This window comes from Medicago sativa, chromosome 1 (genome assembly GCF_051527215.1).
Source record: "Medicago sativa cultivar Bolivia chromosome 1, Bolivia_mono, whole genome shotgun sequence".
Classification (NCBI taxonomy): domain Eukaryota; kingdom Viridiplantae; phylum Streptophyta; class Magnoliopsida; order Fabales; family Fabaceae; genus Medicago; species Medicago sativa.
Genome location: NC_140749.1, coordinates 70,228,652 through 70,247,804, shown reverse-complemented (window position 1 = coordinate 70,247,804; position 19,153 = coordinate 70,228,652). Strand labels below are relative to the sequence as shown.

Below are 19,153 nucleotides of genomic sequence, written 5' to 3'. Positions count from 1 at the left end.
TTAAATAATGATAATAACGTAAATAACTTAAACTAGAGATAGATATGGAGTTCTAAACTCGAAAGAGATAACATTACGTAATTTATAATCAAATATGTACTAAAAATATGATTTTGCGGCTGTAAAGGTGTATCGTCGCGGCTGTAACAGCGTTTCGCCGTGATTTTTGTTCACTTTGCAAAAACAGTGAAAACGGTAACGTCGATTACCTTAGCTTTTTGCCACCACCTTTTTCTCGGTAACGGGCCGTTTTTTATGGCTTGTAGGGAGTATGTGCTTATATTTAGGGGTTGATGGAGTATAAATCAGTAGTATAGATGACATGGCATTTTGCATCCAACGTAAGGCCTTTCATAGTTCGTACTAATGAATTGAAGGAACTGTGAGGATCTGGTCAATCCATCCAATTGATTGATAACATGTAAAATTCAAATGCAACTTAGCTAGTAGTATATTCTAATCTTTAGTGGCTTTTACATCTTTTGTGGTAATGTTTTGCCCTAAAAGTACAAGGGCAGTGGATCCTTTTTTGAAATAAGACAGAAACTATAATGAGTTATAATCGTGTTATGTTTTCTTTTTACGTACCAAATTAGGTGGCACATCTGATTGTGTCTTTCTTTGGCCTAATTTAGATATGTGTTTAGGCTTAGAATTAATTACAAGAATATAATATTATAAACTTTTACCTATAATAGTTTTTTTTTTTTTTACCTATAATAGTTCTTTTGCATATATTTGACGTTTGCCTGATTTCAGAATGAAATCCCAGTTCAAAATGCAATCCACAGTCTAAACAAACTTATCTCATATTATTAATAATAGCAAAAAAACAATATGCTTTGTTATTATAAACTAATCAAAAGTTTTTTATTATAAATTAATCAACAATTGGAGGTAGTCTTACTTGAAAATATATATAAATGAAATATGTTTGAGCACAGTCACATAAAATGAGAAAGAATTTAGTCGAATCATTCGATTATTTTTTCTTTAAATTTTTTTTATTCATGTGTTTATGTCTAATCACTTTTTATTTGTATTTGTGACTATAAAAACATTTCTCCAACTATTGATTAATTAGTTTGTTTTTAATTATAGACGAAGACCAAGGTTTGTCATATGTCCATTGGAGATGGAATTTGATTGTGTCTCTTTTAACTATATTTATTTTTCATTAGTTTATGATGCTTTTCTTTTCTTGGAACAAAACTTTGAATTGAAAAACTTGGGTAGTATTTAGGTGATATATAATTGGTGATATTTGTGACATTGATCTATCACAATCTTTGTTAAAAAGAAAGAAAAAAATCAATTGTAACATTTTGGTTGGTTAATATCAGCAATATCACCAATTTTAGATCACCTAAATGTTACTGAAAAATTTCTACTAATAAAAATCCGAGTGGAACAAAGAAAAGGTGAAGGAATCTTCCACTTTTACTGAGGTAAGAGCTAAAGCTGATAGTTACAGTTATAGGCCCACCATACCACACATTTGCTTCACGACACAAAACACAGTCTTTAGTGACCTATGCAACCATAATGTTGTCTATGAAAGTGAGACACCACTTTCCCCATGCTGTGCGCACCGCAATCTCAAACTTGTGTTAGTTTAGTTTATGGGCCTAGTTTATGCTGTCCATTGCGATTATATCTTATTTAGTGTATGTTTGGTTATACGGTGGCAAAAATTAAACTAATGACGAAAAGTTATAACAATGTCACACCCATAAATACCAGAATTGATTCTGGTTGCTGTGGAAGCTCCAAATATGAGCTTCAGCCGGACTCAATTCTATAGAGCAGAGCACTTTATATTTTTTTTCAACCAAACACTAAATTTAGAGTAGTAAATCATGTTCATAGCGTTTTGGCGTGCGTTAGGTCATTCAAACGATTAATCTCTATAGTTCACAGTTGCACGTAGATGATAATTAATTATACAAGAAAAACTTGTGCTAGTTTGTTTTACACAAAGAAGTTTTTTTTTTTTTTTTTTTATTTCTACTTTTTCTAATAATATAAAACCATCTTTAACCTTTCACACATATTAATGATTTATTCTTTCAAAAAAGATGATTTACTTTTTTTACGAAAAAATACTTCTATTAAATATATTCACTTCGTCTTTATTATAAAACCTTTTAAAAGATGTTGTGGTGGGACCAAAGAAGGTACGATCTTATTTCTTTATCATAGATGGAAAACCCTCATATTCTGTCTTTCTAGACAAATATCGGATAAATACCAGTGAATGCATACCTTCTAGACTTTACCAAAGACCCATGTTCTGGGATGGCGATAGAGTTTAAATTGTAAAGGTTGATAAAAATCCTTTTTAGCAAGAGGTTAAAATGTTTGAAGTATATTATTTTGTCATTGGAGAAGTATACTTATTTATAGTTTAGATACAACAGTTATTTAATGAATCTGAAAAGTAATAATTGATTATAAATATATGTGGGAGCAAGTAACTTACTACAATCTTACATACACATAATTGGATTGGCAAGACTAAATCTAATCAAAGCAGTCAAAAAAAACAATAACATTGGTAATCATATATTCTTCTCCAATGTCTCTCTAAAAATAAAAATTGATTATGGTTTTTGTTATCATTATGCTTGTATTTCGAGAATAAATTGAGAAATCACTTTTTACAAAGTCAACTCAATAACTTTTTATGATTTTTTTGTTGAATAATAACTTTTTATGATTTGTCAAGTCACCTTTTTCTTGCTGTAATTCATTGTACTTTTTATTCATCAGTTTTTTTTAATAACTTATTAATCAGCTAAATTTTTTAAAAAGATTAAAAAAGTAACAAATAAACAAAAGAATAGGAGTAGGAAATAAGAGGGAAAAAAAGTAATAAATAAGTTTATCAGTCTAATTTTTCAAAAAAAAAAAATAATTATTAGTCTAATTGTACAAAAACAAAAGTTAAATGTATATTTTATCTCTACAAAATGCACACTTTCTAAGTTTAGTCTTTATTTTCTTTAAAAAAAAGTTTAGTCTTTATTTAATTTTAATAGTCTTTTTAGTGTTACAAAATCATGAACGTATTTTAGTCCTTGCTATTAAACATCATGCATTTTTAATGATTTTTTTAAACATGATTATAACATTGTAAAAAGTTCTTCTGTCAAAAGTGAGTTCAAAATTGAATTTTGTTACTTTTATTTTAAACTTTTGACATTTGAAAAATCTGTATTTAATTCATTTCATGTTAAAAATTATAAATTTTAAAAAATATACTTTTTATAACGTTATAAACATGCTTGCAAAAAACATTAAAAAATTTAAGAGTTTAAGATTAATTAAACAAATTTAATTTAACGGGAATTAAAACCGTGTAGGGTAACTTTTTAAGGACTAAAAAATTATTAAAATGAACTAAAGACTAAACTTAGAACCTTCTCTCAAAAAAAACTAAACTTAGAACTTATGAGGGAAGCTTCTATAAAAAATGGTGGCTGTTTCGTGGAAGCTTCTTAGGGACCGTATTCCTACAAGAAGAAATATATCAAGGCGTAATCATATTGATCCGGAACCTTCTTTGAATTGTGTTTCTTGAATTGTCGATTAATTGACGAGATTTGGACTTCTTCAAAAAAAAAAAAAAAAAAAATTGACGAGATTTGGAGAAATATTGTGTGTTGGCTTGGTTTTAATTTCATCACCCCTCATATTTACCAATCTTGAATGTTTGGAGTGGGGAGGCGAGAGAAAGAAGATGTGTAAATGCTTTTGGATGCGGCAATTTGGAAAGCATGAAATGATAAAGTTTTAAATGTTGTTGTAGCTGGTTAGGGTGTCGATAGTGGTAATTTTTTGGGTTGAGTATTGAGCCCTTTAGGCCCAGTTGTAATGTAATTTGGGCTGGGTCAGATTTTAGACCCACTTGGAGTTTTTAGGATATCCAGGACAGGTGGGAAGTAGTTAGAAGTTGACTATTACTTTTCCCACCCTATGTCTTTCCTCGCGCGCCCTATTTTTTTTTTCAATTTTACCCCTGGTCTGGATTTCGTTTGCCGGATTACATTGTTAGAATTTTGCAGATGTTTCCGGATTTTACAATCCGGAATAATGTTTTACCAGAACTTTTGCAATTTTAAGTTTTACAATTTGTAAAATAAAATGCGAATAAAATAAAAAACGGAAATAAAAAGACACAAGAATAAAAAAAACTCATTTTATTAATATATAAACAATACATTACAATAATTTTCAAGCTTTTTAAGCTTATTACATCCTAAAACTATTTCTAATCTTATCTTATTACATAAGCTATACACGTGGCTCCAGCCACTGGTGGAGAGGAAAGAGGGTGGGAGGAAAGAAGATGGCGGAGAAGAAGAAACCAATGCTGCCTGATGGGACATACTAGTAGGTTTGGTGTTGGTGGGGAGACAGAGGGGGCACAGGGGCCTCTAGGGAACAAGAGACCATGATGGTCAACATGACGCCCAGGCAAACCAACCTCACACCCAGACTGACCCTTTCCCTATTGACCGATCATATGACCCTTGATGGATTTCCAAAGAGGCCTCTTTCTATGAAAGGCCAACGATGGAAACACATAGTTGTAGAAGGAAGAGGAGAAGATGAGAAAGAAGAAGGTGTGAAATTTTTTCAGGAAATGTAGCCTATTTATAGGGGAGGGGGATGAAAAAGAAGGTGGGGAAGGGGTCAAATCCGGTCAAAAACGTGTAGAAACACGTTTTTCAACTTGACCACCGCCCAAAACGTTTGAAAAACGTTTTCTTTGTGGTGCAGACCACCGGCCAGAAGCTTCTAGTGCAATCCAGAATATATAATCCGGAATACACATATATTCTGGATTATATATTCCGGAAAGATACGATCATGGCGTGAACCAAAGGAGAAATTGGGACTGTGTATGGTGATGCTTGGTTTGGATTTTAAAATCCAGATTACTTCAGCATTGGATTCTTTTGTGTGTCTCATATTGCACCGACAATTTTCGTGGTCCACAACGCCCATATACCTCTATAAATAGGGGTCCCTATTTTCATTACAAGTAAACTACAACGCCTAGATACCTCTGTAACACCCCGTTTTCCCAACATAAAAATTTCATTTAAAATCAGAGTATTTTGATCACAATGGAATGTCACATACTTCATTTAAATCATAAAATGGATAATAATAATTATCCTTCAAATTCAACATCATGAAAATCTTAAACTGTTGCAGCGGAAAATAGTTCAACATTTAAAAGTCTTGGCACGCAGGCCTTATTGGAAAATCTCATAAATTAGTTCATAAAAGAGACACGTAAGGAATAGAAGTAAAAGCAAGCCCCCATCCCGTTACGTATCAGAGCACCTAGACACCAAGTGGGGAGTCCACTCACGAACGCCTCTAATCTTTATTACCTGCACATTACCCACGGTCGAGGCAACATATACGCAGAAGGGGTGAGATTTCATAATCAATACATTAAGAATATAATCCAATAAAATGCATTTAACAACTTAAACATTAATAACATATCAACAATTAGCATATTTTTCATTTCATAACAAATACAATCATCAAATACCATTACTAATTTTCATCACAAATCATAATCAAGTTAACACTTAACTTGACGACACAACTCATCTTTGACCATGCAACTCTATCAACTCAACAACAACTTAACAACACAACTCATCTTTGACCATGCAACTCTATCAACTCAACAACAACTTGACAACTTAAACATCATGAACTTCTTGATATGCAAATGCATGTGGTACCAATCAACAACAAAGTGAGCATAATAGGCTCTTCAACGTGTGAGCACAAAGGCTGCCGGGCCTAAAGCCCCCAACTTTAATGAGCACAAAGGCTGCCGGGCCTAAAGCCCCCAACTTTAATGAGTATGCAATGAACTCAACTTCCAACAACTTAGACAACAACATAAACAACTCATACGACTCATAATCATGGACCACTCCTTGAATTCTACAACATAGACCGACTCATACAACTTCAAGACACTAACAGTCAAAAGCAGGGAACAGCAGCAAGATACAACATTTAATAACATTTGAATGCGTTAACATCGTCTAAGGTATGAATTACATCAACATAAATACCATAAAGCATCATTATAACATTCATGCAACCACACTCCTAATCTCAGTCACCTGAACAGACTTCAGGGTCTATAAAAACATCCTAAACAGCTCTCTTACTTAATTCTAAGGTCAACTCAAGACTACACGTGCGAAGGGATCGCATCGGGACAATTTTGGGCAACTAACAGCCTAACTCGCAGTGGCGAATAACTCTGCTCGCAATGGCGAGCAAAGCGTGCATTCTGGGTTCCTAAGTCCTTACTCGCAGTGGCGAGTTATTCTGCTCGCAGTTGCGAGCTTACAGGTCACTCGCAGTTGTGAGTTGCATTGCTCGCAGTTGCGAGCTCTGAGTTCTAGCTCGCAGTTGCGAGTGTTCTTGCTCGCAGATGCGAGCGATGAATGTCAGTACGGCCAGAAACCTAAAAATCCTAACTTTTCACCTATATTCATGATTCCTTCATCCAAATAGCATCTAATTATCATCTTAAGTAATATCTAAGGTCTGTACACTAATTTTGCATCAATCTAACATCTGTTCATGATTCAATCATCAAAATTGTTCTTAAACTTAATTCTCAATTCTCGCCAAAACTTAACCTAATCATGCTAAATTCATCCTATAGAATCATACTCTTAATAATATTGAAAATTAGTCTCACCCTTACCTGGTTATGATGAAATCGCAGCTCTCCCTCTAGTTCTCCTCTTTTCTGACTTTTCTCCCTTTTCTCCAAAAGCGTTTCACGTAAAAACGTTTCTAACTTATGTTTGACCTATTTATCTTTTCGTATTACTCTTCTCACCTCTAAACTTACTCTTTACACATCACAGCCCAACTTCTAATATTTTATTTTATTTTATCATATCTTATTTTATTTAATAATAAAATAAGCCATAACAACATAACAACTTCACAACAACATAAACCCCACATAATTCATTCATAAATCATATAACCACTCGACTTCATGAATCATAAAATTCACACATATCAATAATGAAAATCACTTAAATCATATATATATAAATATATTTTAAATAATCAAATAATTAAGACGGGCGTTACAACTCTCCCCAACTTATAGAATTTTCGTCCTCGAAAATTTACCTCGAGCAAACAACTCTGGGTAAGACTCCATCATCTTACTCTCCAGCTCCCATGTCAAGCTTTCACCAGTCGTTCCACTCCAAACAACTCTCACTAGAGGTATCTCCTTGCCTCTCAACGTCTTCATCTTGCGATCATCAATCCTCAAGGGTAAGGTCTCCACCGTAAGGTTGTCTCTAACTTGTACATCATCACTCTGAATCACATGGGACGAGTCTGGGACATACTTCCTCAACTGCGACACATGGAACACATCATGCAAATTTGATAAATGCGGTGGTAAACCAACTCTATAAGCCACCGTGCCAATTCTCTCAGATATCTGATAAGGACCAATAAACTTTGGAGTCAACTTCTTTGACTTCAATGCACGACCAACATCGGTCGTTGGAGTAACTCTCAAGAACACATGGTCTCCCTCTTGAAACTCAAGGTCTTTCTTACGCTTATCATGGTAACTCTTCTGTCGACTCTGTGACGCTTTCATCTTCTCTTGAATCATTTTCACCTTCTCAGTAGTCTGTTGAACAATTTCTGGTCCTAGAACCACACTTTCACCGGTCTCAAACCAACACAACGGAGTCCTACACCTCCGACCATACAAAGCCTCGAAAGGTGCCATTCCAATACTTGAATGATAGCTGTTGTTATAAGTGAACTCTATCAACGGAAGATGACTATCCCAAGGTCCACCTTGCTCAAGTACACAAACTCTCAACAAGTCTTCGAGTGACTGAATTGTTCTTTCCGACTGACCATCTGTTTGAGGATGATAAGCCGAACTCAATCTCAACTTAGAGCCTAAAGCCTCTTGCAAACTCTTCCAAAATCTAGAAGTAAATCTTGGATCTCTATCTGACATGATGCTTGAAGGAACGCCATGCAGTTTCACTATGTCTCGAATATAAATCTCTGCCAACTGAGCCACAGGAAAACTAATATTAATCGAAAGGAAATGTGCCGACTTCGTCAATCTATCAACAATCACCCAAATAGCGTCATTTCCCTTAGGAGTATTCGGCAAACTCGTCACAAAATCCATGGATATACTATCCCATTTCCATTCTGGTACATCTAACGGTGTCATCAATCCAGCAGGTTTCTGATGCTCTACCTTCGACTTCTGACAAATCAGACAAGAGTACACAAATTGTGCCACATCACGTTTCAATCCAGACCACCAAAACAACTTCTTTAAGTCATGATACATCTTTGTAGCTCCGGGATGAATACTTAAGCTACTCCTATGACTCTCTTCAAGAATCATCTTCTTTATCTCGTCATTGTCTGGAATACAAATCCTACCTCGAAACCTCAACACACCCTGATCATCGACCTTAAAGTCACTATCTTCAGTTTGATTACTAGCAACCAACAAGTCCACAAACTTAACATCAGCTTTCTGCGCATCCTTAATATCTTTTAAGAAATCATTATCAATTTTCAGCATTCCTAACTTAACGCTCCGAGACGACATTTCACAAACTAAGCTCATATCTCTAAACTGTTCAAGCAATTCAAATTCCTTCACCATCATAGCAGACATATGTAAACTCTTCCTACTTAAGGCATCCGCAACAACATTAGCTTTACCCGGATGATAATTCAAACTAAAGTCATAATCCTTCAACAATTCGAGCCACCGCCGCTGTCGCATATTCAATTTTTTCTGATCAAACAAATACTTCAAGCTCTTGTGATCACTAAACACCTCAAATCTCGAACCATACAAGTAATGTCTCCAAATCTTAAGGACAAATACGACTGCAGCTAATTCAAGGTCATGAGTAGGATAGTTTCGCTCATGAGTTCTCAACTGTCTTGATGCATAAGCAACAACTTTACCATCCTGCATAAGCACACCGCCTAAGCCCAATTTGGACGCATCACAATACACCGCAAAAGGTTCATCAGGTTTTGGCAAAATCAAAACTGGAGTCGTCGTCAAACGCTTCTTCAATTCATTAAAACTGTTCTCACAATGAACATCCCACACAAAAGTTTTACCTTTACACGTCAACTGTGTTAACGGAAGTGCCAACTTAGAAAATCCTTCTATAAATCTTCGATAGTATCCTGCCAAACCCAAAAAGCTTCTAATCTCTGTAACTGACTTAGGAGTCTCCCATTGTGATACTGCTTCAACTTTAGATGGATCGACTGCAATACCACTACCAGAAATAACATGGCCCAGAAAACTTACCTCGTTCAACCAGAATTCACACTTAGACAATTTAGCATACAACTTCTTCTCTTTCAGCACTTGCAAAACGATTTTCAAATGTTCTGCATGTTCTTCTTCTGTCTTAGAGTAAATCAAAATATCATCGATGAACACAACCACAAAGCGATCCAAAAATGCATGGAAAATGCGATTCATATACTCCATAAACACGCCAGGCGCGTTACTCACACCAAAAGGCATCACCTTATATTCATAATGACCATATCGCGTCCTAAAGGCCGTCTTCTGCATATCTTCATCTTTTACTTTAATCTGATGATAACCCGACCTTAAATCAATCTTGCTGAACACACGTGCACCCACCAGCTGGTCCATCAAATCATCAATTCTAGGAAGTGGATATCTATTCTTTATAGTTACTTTATTCAATTGTCGATAATCAATGCACAACCTCATACTTCCATCTTTCTTCTTAACCAACAATACCGGCGCTCCCCAAGGTGAAACACTCGGTCTTATGAACTTCTTATCTAGCAAATCTTCCAACTGTTTCTTCAACTCAGCCAACTCAGAAGCTGACATACGGTAAGGTGTCATAGACACAGGCTTCGTTCCCGGAACAAGATCAATAGAAAATTCAACTTCTCTCTCCGGTGGTACATCAGGGATTTCATCAGGGAAAACTTCAGGAAAATCACACACCACCTGCAACTTATCAATCACTGCTTGATTCTCCAAAGATAAGGATGCCATCAAGGAAAACATCAAGATCCCATCGCGTTCTAATTGCTTCAGCTGCTTAGTAGACAAAAATTCTGCTCCACTTTCCTCTTCAGCAGAAGAGAAACGCACCGACTTACTAAAACAATTAATGAGAACATGGTTGTACTCTAACCAGTTCATACCAAGAATTACATCCATTCCACTCAAAGGCAGACAAACTAAATCAATCTCAAAATCACGATCAAACATAGACAAAGGACATCGTAAACAAACAAGAGAAGTAGTCACCGAACCCTTAGCTGGAGTTTCGACGACCATTTCTCCACTCATATCAGACACAGCAAGACCCAACTTAGAAGCACAATCAAAAGCAACAAAACAATGTGTAGCACCAGTATCAATAATAGCAACTAAAGGAGTATTGTTAATATAACAAGTACCTCTGATCAAACGATCCTCATTTTCAGTCTGAGTACCAGTCAAAGCAAACACTTTCCCTCTAGTCTGAGTCTTCTTCGGATTCGTACACTGAGACCCAATATGACCCTCTTCTTTGCAGTTAAAACACACAATGTCCGCATGCTTACACTCTGCAAGTGTATGTCCTTTACTGCCACAACAAAAGCACCGTTTAATATCCTTAGTACAAGCATTACTCTTATGGCCTTTCTCGCCACAAGTGTAACAAACAACCTCAGCACCAGTTTCCTTCTTATTTGACCTCCTCTCATCATTAGCTCTTCCTTTTCCTTTGTCAGCAGGAGCACTGTAAGGCTTTGGGCGACTTTGTTGGCCCTTACCCCTCTTCTCACTCATAATCTTATAATGAGCTTTGCTGTCATCTTCATAGATTCTGCATCTGCTCACCAAAGCAGAAAAGTCACGGATCTGTTGGTAACCAATGGCTCACTTAATATCAGCACGCAAAACATTCTCAAACTTGATACACTTGGAGAACTCAGCATTGTCCCCCGTGTAGTGTGGATAGAACTGAGCCAGCTCCACAAACTTTGCTGCATACTCTGTCACCGACATGTTTCCTTGCTTTAGCTCAAGGAACTCGATCTCTTTTCTCCCGCGAACATCCTCAGGAAAATATCTGTTTAGGAATTCTCTCTTAAACACAGCCCAAGTAATAACTGCATCATCCTGCTCTAGGGTAGGTTGGAGGCTCACCCACCAGTCATCAGCTTCCTCAGCCAGCATATGCGTTCCAAAACGCACCTTTTGATCATCAGTACATTGCATAACTCTGAAAATTCTCTCAACCTCCTTGAGCCACGTCTGTCCTCCATCAGGGTCGTACCTTCCTTTGAAGGTAGGAGGATGATTTCTCAGAAAGGTCTCCAACATTCTCACATCAGCATTCGCACCAGCACCAGCATTTGGATGTGGTCCCACAGCTTGGGCTACAGCTTCCAAAGCAGCAGCAATCGCAGCATCATTTCTTCCAGCCATTCTAGTCCTCTTATAGCAAATAAGATTCGCAGCCTCCAGCTCTCTTCTCTGCACAACACACAACATTTAGAATATCATAATAGTGGTATTCCAACTCCTAAAGACACAACTCGACTCACTACTTGGCCGGACGGACCGACCTGCTCTGATACCAATTGTAACACCCCGTTTTCCCAACATAAAAATTTCATTTAAAATCAGAGTATTTTGATCACAACGGAATGTCACATACTTCATTTAAATCATAAAATGGATAATAATAATTATCCTTCAAATTCAACATCATGAAAATCTTAAACTGTTGCAGCGGAAAATAGTTCAACATTTAAAAGTCTTGGCACGCAGGCCTTATTGGAAAATCTCATAAATTAGTTCATAAAAGAGACACGTAAGGAATAGAAGTAAAAGCAAGCCCACATCCCGTTACGTATCAGAGCACCTAGACACCAAGTGGGGAGTCCACTCACGATCGCCTCTAATCTTTATTACCTGCACATTACCCATGGTCGAGGCAACATATACGCAGAAGGAGTGAGATTTCATAATCAATACATTAAGAATATAATCCAATAAAATGCATTTAACAACTTAAACATTAATAACATATCAACAATTAGCATATTTTTCATTTCATAACAAATACAATCATCAAATACCATTACTAATTTTCATCACAAATCATAATCAACTTAACACTTAACTTGACGACACAACTCATCTTTGACCATGCAACTCTATCAACTCAACAACAACTTAACAACACAACTCATCTTTGACCATGCAACTCTATCAACTCAACAACAACTTGACAACTTAAACATCATGAACTTCTTGATATGCAAATGCATGTGCTACCAATCAACAACAAAATGAGCATAATAGGCTCTTCAACGTGTGAGCACAAAGGCTGCCGGGCCTAAAGCCCCCAACTTTAATGAGCACAAAGGCTGCCGGGCCTAAAGCCCCCAACTTTAATGAGCACAAAGGCTGCCGGGCCTAAAGCCCCCAACTTTAATGAGTATGCAATGAACTCAACTTCCAACAACTTAGACAACAACATAAACAACTCATACGACTCATAATCATGGACCACTCCTTGAATTCTACAACATAGACCGACTCATATAACTTCAAGACACTAACAGTCAAAAGCAGGGAACAGCAGCAAGATACAACATTTAATAACATTTGAATGCGTTAACATCATCTAAGGTATGAATTACATCAACATAAATACCATAAAGCATCATTATAACATTCATGCAACCACACTCCTAATCTCAGTCACCTGAACAGACTTCGGGGTCTATAAAAACATCCTAAACACCTCTCTTACTTAAGTCTAAGGTCAACTCAAGACTACACGTGCGAAGGGATCGCATCGGGACAATTTTGGGCAACTAACAGCCTAACTCGCAGTGGCGAATAACTCTGCTCGCAATGGCGAGCAAAGCGTGCATTCTGGGTTCCTAAGTCCTTACTCGCAGTGGCGAGTTATTCTGCTCGCAGTTGCGAGCTTACAGGTCACTCGCAGTTGTGAGTTGCATTGCTCGCAGTTGCGAGCTCTGAGTTCTAGCTCGCAGTTGCGAGTGTTCTTGCTCGCAGATGCGAGCGATGAATGTCAGTACGGCCAGAAACCTAAAAATCCTAACTTTTCACCTATATTCATGATTCCTTCATCCAAATAGCATCTAATTATCATCTTAAGTAATATCTAAGGTCTGTACACTAATTTTGCATCAATCTAACATATGTTCATGATTCAATCATCAAAATTGTTCTTAAACCTAATTCTCAATTCTCACCAAAACTTAACCTAATCATGCTAAATTCATCCTATAGAATCATACTCTTAATAATATTGAAAATTAGTCTCACCCTTACCTGGTTATGATGAAATCGCAGCTCTCCCTCTAGTTCTCCTCTTTTCTGACTTTTCTCCCTTTTCTCCAAAAGTGTTTCACGTAAAAATGTTTCTAACTTATGTTTGGCCTATTTATCTTTTCGTATTACTCTTCTCACCTCTAAACTTACTCTTTACACATCACAGCCCAACTTCTAATATTTTATTTTATTTTATCATATCTTATTTTATTTAATAATAAAATAAGCCATAACAACATAACAACTTCACAACAACATAAACCCCACATAATTCATTCATAAATCATATAACCACTCGACTTCATGAATCATAAAATTCACACATATCAATAATGAAAATCACTTAAATCATATATATATATATATATAAATATATTTTAAATAATCAAATAATTAAGACGGGCGTTACAACCTCTGCAACATGGAATTCCTTGGCTTTGATCCAAACACCAAGCTAGCGGCAGTCTACTACAACGGTGGAACACCACCCCATCTGTTTAGGATTCGCGACGATGTCACCCTCTCCGGGCTGAAGGATGAGCTGGATCAAATCAACCGTCAAATCAACCGCAGAGACACGAGGAGCGTGGTCGGTGTCGAATATCGATGTCCATTGTCCGACTCAGCCAGATCTCTTCGCTTCAGCTGGATGAAACTCACAAACGATGACGACGTGAGAACCATGTTCTATGTCTTTGGTCAGCACATCACTAGAGGACCGATCGAATTGGACGCTTCGTTGGTTAGATCTGTTGAACAAATTCTGAAAAGTTTGCACCGGCCTAGGAACTTCGAAGAGATCAGGGATCTGCTGGAGGAACCAAAGGAGGAAGAAGTTAGTTTAGATGATCCATGATAATGTGTTATGTTTTAATTAATAGCGTGTTTTATGTTGTTTTAATTGCGTGTTAGTTATGTGTTGTTGAATTAAGTTGTTGCATTATGTTTTAATTTACGTCAAAGATGTTCATTTAATCGATAAAATAACCAAAGATATGATTTTTGGATTACGAAATCTGGAACAACATAGGGCGTAAGTGTATTCCGGAAAACGAAATCCGGAATGCCTCAGCATAGGATTCTTTTTTATGGACCACATTGCACCAAGAGTTTATGTGGTCCACAACATCCAAGGACCTCTATAAATACATCCTCTCCGGTTTTCACCTTCAATACCATCAAAACACAAACACACCAAAGAAAACCATGCAAATTTTTGTCATTAAGCTGAAGATCTTTCTCATGATGTCGCAAATGGATGAGCTAGCTCTCTATTTGACGGCATGATGAAGATCTTCAGCATGCTGTCAAAAATATATAGATACTCCTTCATGCCTCCTTGATACATAGATAAGTCAAAAATATCAAGAGGTTGCTATGAGTTAGATCTTGCTGCCTGCCAGATGAATATGTCATTTGGCAAGGCAGCATGATCTAACTCAAAAAAATCCTCTTGAAACACCTTGCCCTTCTTCATTTTGTTGCAGATCTAACTCCAAAGAACAGGTTCTTATGAACTCGATAATGTCGGCCTGCCGATCGTAACATGTCAGTTGGCAGGCCGGCAAGATCGAGTTCAAAAGCTCCTCTTCGAACACCTTCCCAAAAGATTCATCATTTATGTTATTATGGTTTTTGTTTAACTGTTTATTTGTCCTATGTTGCCTCGATTTATGTTATGTATCTTTGATCTATTTTTTCCAAGGCATTCGCAACGAAAACGATCCAAATAAAGGGTCTGGTGCAGTTCGGAATTTATAATCCGGAAATACTTCATACATTCCAGATTATAAAATCCGGAAACCCTCAGTAACATTTTGGTCGGTGACGTTTCACCAAAGGTTTGGCCTGTTAATGGAGTTTTAACACGTTTTTTGGACGGTTTTGAATGAAAAAACACGTTTTATTTGACTTCCAAATGACCTAGGACTTGTTTTAGGCTATAAAAAGGCTTGGATCTTCAACATTTTCCTTCATTGTTCTTCACCTCCTTTCTTTCATTTTCTTCAAAAAATATAAGTTTCTTATGTAGCTTTTAGGAGTGTTCGTGGTGTCATGGTCATTGTTGACCGCTCATACGACCCCTGCAATTGCATTGCAGCTTATGCGGGGGTTGTATAACGGTCAACAAAGACCCTTGACATCAAAGAAAGGCAAAAAATATTCATAGCGTATTTGTCCGGATTATATTTTCCGGAAACACTAACAATTTGGTTCGGAAAACGAAATCCGAACCAGGGGTATGTTTGGAATTTTTGCAGGGCGCGCGAGAAGGCAACAGGGTGGAAAAAGTAATAGTCTTAGAAGTTTTGTTTTGGGTTTATTCGGATGTGCCGCCTATATACGGCTTCGGTTTTCTTTGTTTATTCTGTTTTTTCTTGCAAGCTGAACGCATCTTGTGCAGGTTATGGTTTTTTTTTTTAATAATTGTGCAGGTTATGCTTAATAAAATTTGTTGATTAAAAAAAATACAATAGTTTTAAATTTTTGAATATTTTGTAAAAGAAAATGATTTACATGTTAAGTACATATTTCTATTTATAGTCTGTCTTAATAATACTAAAATATTTACTTAAGACCAAATAGATCAACTTAAAAAAATTTAAGAAAAATGTTGTAAATGACAATTTTAGAGCAATGTTATAGTTTTTTTTACCGTATCAAATTTAATTCATTTCATTAATCAAAATAGTAGCAATACAATCTGACAACAAATAAAAAAACTTAAATTATCGCCGGTAATATCTCTTTGAACTATCCATTTTTTTTATCGTGGATAGTATCTACTCCCTCCGTTTCAAAATGAGTGTCGTTTTAACCAAAAAAAATTGTTTCAAAATGAATGTCACTTTCAGTTTTCAATGCACTATTAATTACTTTTTCCCAATAGTACCCCTTAATTATTACTATGCACACTACTTCCAAAGTACCACATTTTACTTTAATTTATAATGATGGGAAATGCACCAATAGTTAACAAGACTATTTTAGTAAAAATGTCATGTCTTTAGACAACATTATTGCATTTCTTAATATGTGTGTAACAACCTAAAACGACACTCATTTTAAAACGGAGGAAATATTTTAAAAGAAATGCATTAAAGCTGAGTTACCAATTTATATGAAAAGTCAAATTTACACTTCGAACTTCGAGTCATCATGTTCATATTCTCCGTGTACTTAAGTATTTTTGGCCACAAAATCAATAAAAAAATCAAATAAGATGGGCTACTCAATCCTTCCATTTGAAAAAAAAAACATTTTTAAATATTCTCTCTCTCTCTCTCTCTCTCCCTCCCTCTCCCTCTCTCTCCCCCCAATAAGAAGAGATAAAAAGAAGGTTGTCATAAATGGTTGTACAAATATATTTATACTTTTATTTACCAATCTTATGCCAAAAGAGACAAAAGTTGTTTTTGTGGCATAGCTATCCCAATGGACATGTTAATTCATTCAAAACGTAACTAAGATATGAAAGATACAATAAAAAAAAGGAAATTGTAACGAATGCCTCCATAGTATTCTTTAAGGATTTTTTTTTAAGAAATTTTATTTAAGGATTTTAAATTATTATTCTTTTAAACAAAATAAATAGTTTAATTTTCAATATATTGAATACATATATTTTTATAAAAACCTACTACTTATAATCCCTAAAGAATATTTCAAAAATACTCGTTAGCAAAACTCATAAAAGTGTCCCAAAGACACTTATGATCCTTATTCACTATTTTAATAAGTTTAGTTTGTAGCCCACTATATCTAATCTTACGGTTTTATATTAGATATATTTCTTTTAAATTTATTCTTAGATTTGCTCTTTTTGTTAGAAGTACATTTTAATATTAGTAATCCTTTAGAATTAGGCTGTATTTTTAAAAGGGTTAATTATGTTTAAGATCCCTATAAAATAGGCGCGTTTCCAACATTAGTCCCTACTTAAATTTTAATAAATTTTTGGTCTCCAACGTTTTTGCCGTTAGCGAAATTGGTCCTCGTCGTGACTTTCTTGCTGACTGAGCAAACAGAATTGCCAACTAGACGAACACATGGGCTGCCACATAGACACATAAAATGATGTGGCATGTCATGTGGAAAAATGATATTTAATAAAATCCTGATATTTATTTCATTTTAATTATTAATTATAATAAATTAAAATAAAACCCCTTTTAAAATAAAAACTAAAACAAGTAAATTAAAAATAAAACCCTCCTCAATGTCTCTCAAAAATTCATCTTTCTTCCCAACACCCGCTCCATCTCTTTTCAATCCACAAATTTCAATCTAAGTTCTCTTTTGCACTTTAAATCCAATCAAGTAATGAAATTAAAAAAGATGCAGCAAGAACAGAGCATGAAGAAGGGGAAATGAAAATGAAAAGGGGGAAACATGGCAATAATCTCATGGTTTTGTATCATCGGGTTGATAGCGGCAGATCGGCGCGGCGGGATTGTGTGTAAATCTGAGTTTACTTTTGACTTTGAGTGTTTGCACATATTGAATCTGTTTTTTTTTATATTTTGTTTTGGGTGTACTGGTAGTGACTTTAGTGATGTTGGTAGTGTGGAGATGGAAGAAGGATGAGGATATGGTGGTGTTGGGTGACTGAGATGATGAACAATAAGATTAAGAGAAGAAGATTGGGAACCAGTCGATTTTCAAGGTTCCGATTGGGAAACAGAGTGGGAGCGATGAAGATTGGCAAAAAATTTAGAAAAATTGCAGATCTAGGTTTTTTTATATTTAATTGAGTGTTGTTGTTATTGGGACTGTTTTGTTTTTGGTGTGGTGGTAGTAACTTTGGTGGTGTTGGTAGGGAGGAGATCAAAGAAGGAGTAGGAGATGGTGGCATTGGTGTTAGGCATGGCAACTAAACCCGTGTCCATGGGTACCCGCCCAAACCAACTCCAATTTGACGGGTTTTCCCTGATTTGACTGGGTTTGGGTATGGGTTTGGGTTTTCCCCGATTTCATAATACGGGTATGGGACGGGTAACGGGGATATATGTACCCACCCCGAACCCATACTCAAACCCTACCCGAATGTAGAAAGGTCATGTTTTTGTTTTTGTTGAGGGGGTTAATAATGATATGTCATGTTATTTGGTTTGATATAGGGGTGGCAAAACGGGTCCGACCCGCCGGGCCGGGCCGTTTGGCCCGCTATTTTTGGCGGGCTGAGTCGAAGTTTTGAACTCGCTTTCTATAGTTGACTCGATTCGTCTCGTCTCGTTAAAATACGGGGTGGGGAGGGTCGGCCCGCTTTACTCGTTGGAAACGTGACGGGCACGGGGCGTGGCGGGGCGGCCCGCTTAACTCGTGTTTCAATTTGTTATTTTGAGTCTTATTTTATGTTTTTGGATTTATTTTGGTTGTTAGATATATTTTGAGACTTATTTTATGCTTTTGAATTTATCTTGGTTGTTGAGTTTATTTACTTTGAGACTTATTTTATAATTTGGTTGTTGGATTTATTTTATGATTTGTTTTATGTTGCGCATTTGCCTTATTTTGCTATTAGTTAGGATGTTGAATTCGACAATTTGATAATTATCTTGTTTTTCACAAATTTACTTGCTACCTATTCTTTTATATTTTTTTACGATAAAAGCAACATAGCTTTTTTGTAACAATTAAGTTGTAAAAAAAATAAAAAATAAAAAGTTTTTGTTTGGCGAGCCGACCCGCCACTAA

The 19,153-nt window shown here is 35.9% G+C and overlaps 1 protein-coding gene and 1 pseudogene across 1 annotated transcript; one reads left to right on the top strand and one right to left on the bottom strand.

Moving 5' to 3' along the window:
• Window positions 1–10,003: 10,003 nt before the first annotated feature.
• Window positions 10,004–11,572, bottom strand: LOC146956895 (uncharacterized; annotated as a pseudogene).
• A 2,305-nt stretch (window positions 11,573–13,877) lies between these two features.
• On the top strand, window positions 13,878–14,312 carry LOC146956894 (uncharacterized). Its single transcript, XM_085749810.1, has one exon. It carries the CDS (start codon window positions 13,878–13,880, stop codon window positions 14,310–14,312), a length of 435 nt encoding a protein of 144 aa, XP_085605936.1.
• Window positions 14,313–19,153: the final 4,841 nt, after the last annotated feature.